The sequence below is a fragment of the Elephantulus edwardii genome, unplaced genomic scaffold (genome assembly GCF_000299155.1).
Source record: "Elephantulus edwardii isolate Elephantulus edwardi_28Jun2011 unplaced genomic scaffold, EleEdw1.0 scaffold00024, whole genome shotgun sequence".
NCBI lineage: Eukaryota > Metazoa > Chordata > Mammalia > Macroscelidea > Macroscelididae > Elephantulus > Elephantulus edwardii.
Window position 1 is genome coordinate 13,774,259 of NW_006399774.1, and position 10,390 is coordinate 13,784,648.

Genomic DNA, 10,390 nt, shown 5'->3' on the forward strand with positions numbered 1-10,390 from the left:
CAGTCACTGAATCAATCCACCTCATAGAGGGTCTTCCCCTCCTGTGCTGTCCCTCCACTCTCCCAAGCATGATGTCCATCTCCAAGGACTGGTCCCTCCTTGCAACATGTCCAGAATATGTCAGACGAAGCCTCAGAATCCTTTCCTCCAAGGAGCAGCCTGGTTTAATCCTCTCTTGGCTGAACCTGTTCATTTTCTTAGCAGACCATGGTCTTCTCCAGCACCACAGCTCAAAGGCATCAATTCTCCTCTCCTCCCTAGTCATTGCCCTGCTTTCTGATGCATAGCAAGTGATTGCAAAGACCATGGTCTGTATTAGGCGCACCTTAGTCTCCAGAGTGACACTATTGCTCTTCAGTACTTTCGAGAGGTCCCTAACAGCAGACTTTTCCACCAGAATACAAGAGCATCAAGAAGCCAAAACAGAGAACTGCCAGATGTGCAAGCAAGAATGAATGTGGTGTTGTCAGGGACCATCAAGCTATGACTCATAGCAACTTCATCGTAGCTTGTGCCCGTCTCACAATCCCCACCATTCTCAAGCCCAGTCCTGTAGTTACCTATCAATCTGTGTCCCTGTGTCAATAATGAATTAGATTTGTTAGAGGTGTTATGTCTACAGAACATTACGAGGGAGCTCTGATTGTGTAATGGAGCTGTGGTGGGTTAGTGGTAAGACCCTACACTGCAATCCTAAAGGCATGCAGTTTAGAAAGGTGGGCAATCTTGCTTGCACATCTGACAGTTCTCTGTTTTGGCTTCTTGATGCTCTCCTGCAATATTTAGAGTTTCATCAACATACATTTTGGTCTTTTCTTCCTCGTCTTTGTAATGACCTTTTGCATTCTTCATGGATGATATTCTTGATATCCTCCCATAGTTCATTTGGTCTTCACTTATTAGTGTTCAAGGCCTCAAACCTGTTCCTGAGATGGCTTTGAAATTCAAGTGGGATAGACTCAAGGTCAAATTTTGGTTCCCATGGATTTAATTTTTTTTAGTTTCAACTTAAATTTGCATATGAGTAGTGGGTGGTCTGTTCCATAATCAGCACTTGGCCTAGTTTTCACAGCTGATATTGAGCTTCTCCACCTATTCTTTCCACAGATGTAATCAATCTGATTCCTACGCATACTACCAGGTGAAATCCATGTGTATAGTCTGTGTTTATGTTTCGTATAAAAAATTATTTGCAGTGAATAAATCATTGAACGTACAGAATTCTGTAATTTTATCTTCAGCTTCATTCGTCACCAAGCCCATGTTTTCCATCTACTGATCCTTCTTTTCTGTTCCCAACTTTTCCATTCCAGTCATTCATTACTATTAATGCATCTTGATTGCATGTTCGATCAATTTCTGACTGCAAAAGTTGGTAGAAATCTTTTATTTCCTCCTCTTTGGCTCTAGTTATTGGTGTATATAGTTGAATGCCAGTGGTATTCACCAGACTTCCTTGTATGTGTATGGATATTATCCTGTCATTCACAACATTGTATTTCACTATGGGTCTAGAAATGACTTTTTTAAGTATGAAAGCAACCTCACCTTTCCTTACCTTTCTCCAGAATAGTAAATCATAAGATCATCTGATTAAAAATATTCCATGCCAGTCCATCCCATTTTATAATACATAGTATGTCATTGTTAGACTGTTGTTAATGATTTTAGGCTGCTGCTTGGTGATTGTTGTTAGGGGATTATTGTTAGGTGTTGGTTGTTGTCAGGCGATTGTTATTGTATGGTGTTGGTTGTTAGGTGGTGTTGGTTGTTACTAGGTGGTGGTTGTTCTTTGTTAGGTGTTGGTGGTTGTGTGGTGGTGATTGTGTGGTGTTGGTCTTTGTTAGGTGGTTGTTAGGTGATTTTTGTAATGAAGTGGTAATTGAGGTGAGGCAGTTCTGGTTAGGTGTTGTTAGGCTGTGGAGGTGATTGTGTGGTGATAGTTATGTGGTGGTGGTTGTGTGGTGGTGGTTATAGGGTGGTGGTGGTTGTGTGATGGTGGTGGTTGTGTGATGGGGTGGTTGAGTGGGTGTGATTGTGGGTATGGTGGTTATGTGATTGCTGTAATGAGGTACTAATTGAGGTGAGGCAGTCGTTCTGGTTAGGTGTTAGATGGTGGTGGTGGTTGTGTGGTGGTCATTATGTGGTGGTGGTGGTGGTTGTATGGTGGTGGTCTTTGTTAGGTGGTTGTTAGGTGATTGCTTTAACGAGGTGGTAATTGAGGAGGCAGTTGTTCTGGTTAGGTGTTGTTAGGTGGTGGTGGTGGTTGTGAGTGGGTGGGGATTGTTGTTGTAGATGTTATCATGTGTTTGTTGTTCAGTGGGGTTTTTTGTTAGGTAGTGGTTGTTAGAGAGCATAGTTATTAGGTGGAAGTTGTTAGGTTGTGATTGTTGTTGTTGTGGTTGTTAGTTGTTGCTGCAGTGAGGTGGTTACTGATGTGAGGCAGCTGTGCTTAGGCTGTACTTCTGGTTAGTTGGTTGTTGTTAGGTACCATGGAATTGGCTCTCATTCACAGTAATCCCATAATCAACAAAGTGAAATCCTGTCCAATATCCCACCACTCTCACAATCTCTGCTGTAACACAGCCCATTGTTACAGTCACTGTGTCAGTCTATCTTGTTGAGAGTTGTCCTTTTCTTTGACAACCTTTACTCTTTCAAGCATGTTGGAGATTGGCCCCTTCTGATAACATATGCAAACTACATGAGATGAAGTCTCACTGTCCCTGCTTCTAAGGCTAATGAAGGTTTCTCCCCAGACAGACCTGTTTGTTCTTTTTGGCAGTCCTTGGTGTATTCAGTATTTTTGACCAATACCACAATTCAGAGGCATCCACTTGTCATCAGGCAATGCTCTGCTATTTTTAGGTCTTCGAGGGCCTGTTATTTCATGAGTAGCTTTCCAGGCTTTTCTTCTTAATCTGTCAGCTCTGCTGAAACCTGTCTACAATGAAGACTCTGCTGGTATTTGAAATACCAATGGCATAGTGGCCAGCATGATTTATTGTGACTCAAGTCACCATAAACAGATACATGAATGGTTTTTAACTTTGCCCAACAAGGCATAAAATATTTTAAACAGAAGAGTGACCCAATTTGTTATTGCATGCTCCTCTCCTGTAAGGAGCTCAAGTGGGCTAGTGAGTAGGAATTTGTGTGGCTAATACAAGAACAGGTGTTTTGAATCCATGAGTTGCTCCAAACGAGAAAGCTGGGCAATCCTCTTCCATGTGATTTACAGTGGACTGGATGGCAATGACAGGCTTCCCCCCTGCCCCTGCTTTATTATTATCAACTGAAGATCCTTTTGGTTTGGGGGGACATGAAGACACTCCTACCTCCCTACCTGTTTGCACTTAGAGCTAATCTTGGCTATAAAGAGCACTAATGCCAACCATTACCAGGTAGCTCTGGTGGCCTAGTACTAAGAAGCTGTGCTGCAATCCCAAAGGCATGTGGTTTGAATCCACCAGCTGCTCTGTGTGAGAATTTCCTTCTGTGCGATTACTGCCCCTAAAAACCTGGAGGAGGGTCAGCTATGGGTCAGTTCTGACTTGATGGTGCTCAGCAACGTTAACCAAACAGGTATGTCCTGGAAAGAAGTACAGAGTGCTCCTTGAAGGTAAAGCTCCATCTTTCATACTTTGGACATGTAGTCAGGTGAGGCTATTCCTTGGACAGGGACACTGTGCTTGGAAAGATGGATGGTCAGTGAAGGAGAGGAAGACCTCCAAGGAGATGGATTGACACGGTGATTTCAGCAATGGACTCACGTGTCTCGGAGATGATAAGCATGGCACAGGGCAGGGCAGGGTTCAGGTCAGCTGTCATAGGATTGCTGAGTCATACCCGGCTGCACCCAACAACAATGCCAACTTTAGAGAAGGCCAAGTAAGTCCCCCCATGAGCCTACAGAGAATTCAGTCACTGTCAAGTGCACGGGGACAGTTTAGGCTTAGAGCACTAAATTGTACTTCTGATCCCTCTTGAGGCTGCAGGATTCAAATTCGTTAATGTCAATATCCAGAATCCAGTCTCATCTCTATTTGACTAATTTTGATTTTATTTTTTATTATACTAGTTTATTTAAAAAATTAGAACAAATTATTTTCCAGACAAGATTCTTCCAATCACCCACATTTCCCCCCTTCAAATTGTACAACCCCCATCAGTAATAACTCTTCCCCCAGCACATTCTCATCCCTCTGCTTCCACCAGCCCGCTTTGAGTCTTTATACTCATTCTACTATGTTTTATATAATATTTGTCCTTGTGGGACTGAGTTAGTTCACTTAATACTCTGCAGTTCCTCCCAAGTTAGGTAGTGATTTACAAAATCATTGCTCCTGCGTGGTACCCGTTGTAATCCATTGGGTGGATGTAGTATAATTCCTCAATCCATTGGATTGTAGTCGGACATCTAGGTTGTCTCCATGTTCTTGCGATGGTGAAAATCACTATGAACATTGGTGTACAAGTCTCCGTTTGTGCCCCAGTTCTCATTTTCTCAGAATTTTTGACCAGTCACTTTTGACTAATTCTAAAAACAACCGTATATAAAAATAAGAGGGAAAGCTTGAATTGATCAAGACCTTCGTTCCTTCTTAGACTAGTCTTAAGGCGTTTATAGGATTCGGGGTGTATGGGAGTCGGAGTCTGCTCCTGCCTGCACTGGGGTGTCGGTGTGGGTTGGGGTGTGGAGGTGTAGGCGTCCGCAGCTTTGCACGCAGTAGGGACTTGGCGGGAGGCTGGGTGGACACTTATCGGGTATTTGGAACCCCCATCTTCACGCCGTGCACAGAAGATACGCAGGCGCAGGGTGGGAATCCTTGTCCTCAGCTTCCGCCCCCTCAGCTTGCGCGCTCAGTCCCGCCCCCCCGCTCTTGGCCACTCAGTTTTCTCCCCCTGTGCTCACCTCCCTGGGGCTGGACGCTCAGTCCCGCCCCCTCGGTCCTAGCCACTCGGATTCCCAGCCCTGTTCTCGCCCCCTGGGTCCTGGCCGCTCAGTCTCTGCCCCGTCGACTCGGCCCACTCAGTCCCCGCCCCCTCGGTTCGGCCCGCGCAGGCCCCGCCCCCTGGATCCTGGCCTCTAGGTCCTAGCCACTCGGTTTCCCCACCTGTTCTCGCCCCTGGGCCCTGGCCGCGCAGGCCCCGCCCCCTGGGCCCTGGCCGCGCAGTCCCCGCCCCCTAGGTCCTGATCGCGTAGACCCCGCCCCCTGTCTCTTCAGTCCCCGCCCCCTGCCCGCTGAGTCCCCGCCCCCTGGGTCCTGGCCTCCAAATTTCCCCCTTGTTCTCGCCCTCTCGGTCCTGGTCGTTCAATCCTCGCCCCCTCCATCCTGGCCACTCAGTTTCCCCCCTTTTTTGCCCCCTCAGTCCCCGCCCTCTATCCTCGCCCCCTGGGTCCTTGCCACTGGTTCCCGCCCCCCCGTCCCCTGGATCCTGGCCTCTCAGTCTCCCCCCTGTTCTCGCCCCCTGGGTCCTGGCCGCTCAGTCTTCGCCCCACCCCTTCACGCCCCCTGGGTCCTGGCCACTCAGTCCCGGCCCTCGATTCTCAGTCGCTCAGTCTCTGCCTTTTGTCTACGCCTCCTAAGCGCTGGCCACTTGCCTGCACCCCTCCGTCCTGGCTGCTCTCTGGCCCGTCCCCGCCCCCCTCAGATCCCTCAATCTCCGCCTCCTCAGTCGTCCCATCGCCTTCAGTCTCAACCCCTCACCCACATGTGTCCAGTCCCCGCCCTCCATGCCCGCCGACTCAGTCCGCGACCCCTCCAGCCACATCCGCCCAGCTCCCAGGCCCCGCCCCCTCTGCGCGCTCCTTCAATCCGGGCTCTCCAGCTGCTGTCACTCAGCGTCGCATCCTCACTCCAGTGGTCAGCGCGCGCTCGGTCCCCGCCCCCTGGCTGTGGGCGGCCGCAGCGCCTCTTATAGTTCAGCTCTCAGAGCGTTGGACGGCCGAGAAACAGAAGTGGAAGCAGCTGCAAGTGCAACGGCAGGATGAACGCAGATGCAGACCCCGTGGTCATTGTCTCCGCGGCGCGGACCGCCATCGGTGAGCCCAGCCTTCTGCACACGCATCAAAGGGCCTGGGGGGCTAAGGAGGCTCCACCGTTGAGGGGGCGGCGGGCTAGGTGAACCGCGGTGCTTGGGGCAGGGAGACCCCGCAGCCGCTCCACCATTGAGGAGGGGGCGGTGGGCTACGTGGAGAACCGCTGTGCTCGGGGCGGGGAGACCCCGCGGCGGCGGAGGGGAGGATGGGAAGACGTCCGTGCACCGGGCGAGCCGACATGGCGGGCGATTTGGGGTGCAGAGACCCCGTGGTGGAGGAGGGGGAGGCGGATGGATGGCTGTGTTCCTTGAATGCAGGCCTCACCCCCTGTGGCTCCCTCCTGTGTCTACCTGACGCTCTCTAGCCATCCCTGATTGGCTCCCGGGAGTAGAGCCACGCTCAGCCCGTCGCTGCCATTGGTTAACACAGGGACACTCTCCCTCATCGGCCCTCTGATTGGCCAGCGTCAGAAGGAGCCAATGGTCACACCTCTGGTGGGGGGTCTGGTCCTTGGATGGGCTGAGTTTTGAGGATGAGCTGGGGGGAAGGGCATGGAGGGGCACGTGGTCATAGTTGGGCCAAGAGACCACGATCTCTAAAAGGGGACAGGTTGTGGGGGAACTGATGAGTTGGGGTGGATGAGAGGCTTGGGGACTTGGAGAGGAGCTGAGAGGGCTAGCTGGGGGAAGCAGATAGGGAATAGAATGAGGGGAGCACGAGCTGATGGAACAAGCCATGGAGGGGACTGAAGGCACAGGCCAGGCGGGGAGCTAAAGGTGGGGGGGGGGCAGGAAAGCATTATCTAGGGGGAGGCAAACAGGGAAAGGGGGTTGGGGGACAGAACTGAACTGGGGGCACGGTGGGGAGGGGGCGGTGAACTGGAGGAGAGAAGAGAGGCAAAGGGAATAGTCTGGAGGGAATGAGTGGCAGAGAGGGGTGGGAGCACAAACTTGGCGTGTGGGTCCAGGGTGTGGAGGGGACGGGTTGAGTAAAAGGGGGTACAGAGGAGTGAGACGAGCCATGAGAAGATGAACTGAGCACACTGAGGCGGCATGAATGCTAGGACACGCTGGGAGGAAATGAGAGGAATGAGCTGGAAGACCAAGGCCAGATGAGCATGGAGGGGTGAGGCTAAGCCTTAGGGACACCAGTTCTTCCAGCCCAGCTGGAGATTCTGAACGAGGTGTCTCTCTTGGGTTACCTAATGAAGAATGATTCTTTGACTTTTTAGTTCTTTAGAGTTTTCAAAGTCTTTTTTGACAGGGGTTTCTGGGCTTCTTTTGTTTGGGAGTAGCAGGACTCTATCCTCCTCAGTTTTCTGGAAGTGGATGGCAGTGTCTTTTTTCTGGCCAGATCCATTCAGAAAGGTGTCACGTATTTTGTTCTCTGTTTTAGCAAATCAAGCCAGAAGTCCCTGCACATTACAGAGGCTTGCTGTTGTATGAACTTGTGCAGGGAAAAGGGCACACCTCTTTCCCTGGCCTTTCTCCCCATGTTTTATCTTACCACTGAGGTGTGAGGGGTCCGTATGGGTGATCCTGTGCCTATGGGTGGCCTTCCTTCATCACTCTCAGTTTTCAAACTGCACTTTGTATTCCCCGGATTATTTTAGGCTCCTTCAATGGTTCCTTATCTTCTGTTCCTGTCCATAATCTAGCCGGAGCTGTCATCGTAGAAGTCCTGAAGAGGGCCAATGTGGCTCCAGCTGATGTGTCAGAGGTCATATTTGGACATGTTTTAACAGCAGGTAACTCACTGGTGACCTTTAACACAGGTCAGGCTTCTTAGGAGCGCCTTGTTGACATGCACACTTAACATTCTTGTTTCCATACATTTGTTCATGGATACCTTTATCCTCTCTCTGCCAAGAGGTTTTTAATAATGCTTTTCCAAAATGAACCGAGACCACTGTCCTTGGGCCAGATTGATGCACAGGAGGATGTGCCTGGTCCTTTGCTCCTGTATGTTACCTGGTCGGTAAGAAGTACTGAATTTCTCCTGTGTGTCAAGTATTCTGTCAGATACTTGGGCCACGCAGGTAAGTGGAGCCTATTCTGTCTCTCCATAGCTGCCGTCACAGTCTTATGGCAGTGGCCCTGCACAGATTCCAGTGCCAGCTAGGTACCACTTGTACAGAGGGACACAATATTTTCATTTGTCACTGAGTGAATTTAGTTTCTATTTGAAATTGGCTTTAGTGATCATTTATACTAAGTACTAATGTTGATGGTGTGGTCAGTCAGTTCTGATGTAAGCAACTCTCATGTGCTGAGTAGAATTCCATATTATTTTCTAAGCTGTGACCGTTTAGACACAAATCACAAGGCCTGTCTTCTGAGAGACCCCAGATAGGTTCACACTGCTACCTTGCAGCTAGTAGTAATGGCTTAAACCAGGGACTTCTTACTCAGGATTATAGCAAATCATTTCTCATACAGTTTTGTGAAATATATTAATTTGATGGAGGGTTTATTCACCAAGACAGAGATTAACTTTTTTCCATGAAAAAATTTTGGTCCAAAGGAGCACTGTTGGCCTAGCAGCAAGAAAATGTGCTGCAGTCTCAAAGGCACGAGTTTCAAATCTACCGGCTGTTCTGCAGGAGAAGGATGGGCAGTCTCCTCCTCTGCTATTAACTGCATCTGAAAACCTGCCATGGGTCGGTTCTGACTCGATGATACACAACAACAGCATCATGAAGCTTATTTCCAAGCTGAATAAGCAAGTGAAGAAAGAGAAGGCTGACGTCTGGGGATAATGTGGAGGCCCCAGACCCAGCATGAAAGAAAGCGCTGGTGATCTGGTAACCTTGTGGAATACTTGTCTTCTCCATGGGGTTGCCATGAGTTGGAATTGATTGGCTTGCAATTGGTTTGAGGTCAAAGAATTTTGCCAGTGTGTTGGTAGCCAAAATAATGGAGTGTTTGCATAAGTAAACAGAGGATTCTGAAACTTGGCATGAGAGAGTTGAAAGAAAAGAAATTTGGACCAGGGAGTTCAAGGCAGTTGCAGAACTGGTGTGTAGGCTGGGGCCACCACATAGGTGTTGAGGTGACTGAGAATGAAGCAAGAATTGGTATAGAGGAGAAAGCTGTAAGACCTGAGGGGAGCAGTGAGGTGCAGCCTGGGGACGGCTGCCTGGGGAGCTGGCTCGGAAGGTCGTGATTTGAGAGTGCACTGAGGAGCCCAAGTGGGTTCAGGCTTTCAGATTTTGGTGAGGCTTGGGAGAGTGGATAGCTTCCACTCAGAGGGCTGTAGGGAAGATGGGATTCCAGGGAGAAAACAGAACGTATGAGGAGGTTGAGGAATGGAATAGTTTGGTGTCTTTTTAATTTTTTTTTTTTTTAAATTTTGTTTTAATTGAGATTTTAACGAAAGTTTATTGAGAACTTGGATTTCCATTCATTCATTGCTGCATAAGCCATCCTCAGGCTTAACTAGCCATTGACTCTTTCACACTTGAAGGATTCAGTTACCTTTCCCAATCATTTTACCAGGCCAGATCAATCATTAACAGTGGATCCTTCACCAGGACAAAGAGTAAGGTAATTTGTAAGGTAATTTGTATTGGCCATCCAGGTGTGCTGAAGTTTATCCTTATGATAGGTTTGGGTTTGCCCACGGTTTATCTTGGCTTCATTTCTCTGGCATATGATAAAATTGAACTGAGAGAAATTTAATCCTTCACTCGAAGCCTCCATAGGTATCAGCATAGGAAAACCTTTGAGGAACTTCAGGGTTGGCTGTTTTGTTACAGGCCAGCAGTGCCTCCCTCTTCATCCACTTTCACAGTTACAGGAATGAACAGTTTTACAGTCATAGTTAATCCTGTTCACAATCACTATTCGCAGTGGTAATAAGGGATCACATCATCTTTTCCTCACACATCAGGAGAAGGTGATATTCAGTAGGACTCTTCCCTTGCCCCTCCGTTTTTTAGTCTAAGTACTCAAATGCAGAGTAAGGAAAGCAGATAAGCCAGCCTTTAACATCCTCTGCATTTTTACATGTTTTTAAAATGCTCTCTGCTCTATTCAATATTTTGCCCAATAGAATTCTTGAGTATTGCGATTTGAGGCTGGAATTTTTTTTTCTTAGAGACTAAGGAAAATTATTACAGCCAAAGGAATACTACCTTGGTTTAAAATTAAAGGAGTGTGTCAGATTTGTGTTCTCTTCTGCATACCTATTCAGTCTAAATGCTGAACAAATTATTTGAGAAGCTAGACTCTTTTTTTAAAAAAATTTTATTAAATTTTATTAGTTTTAATGAACATTTACAGGGATTTTGGGTTTTTATTCCTTCATTGCTGCACCATTCTCTCTACCCTCCTCCCCAGTTTGTTC

The 10,390-nt window shown here is 48.1% G+C and overlaps 1 protein-coding gene across 1 annotated transcript in view; it reads left to right on the plus strand.

The window, feature by feature from the left end:
• Positions 1-5,991: 5,991 nt before the first annotated feature.
• ACAT2 (acetyl-CoA acetyltransferase 2) overlaps positions 5,992-10,390 on the plus strand; it is a 16,552-nt gene continuing 12,153 nt past the window's right edge. Inside the window, exons 1-2 of the mRNA XM_006882769.1 lie at positions 5,992-6,046; positions 7,656-7,790. Coding sequence (XP_006882831.1) covers positions 5,992-6,046; positions 7,656-7,790 — 190 coding nt within the window. The remainder of the gene's footprint in view (positions 6,047-7,655; positions 7,791-10,390) is intronic.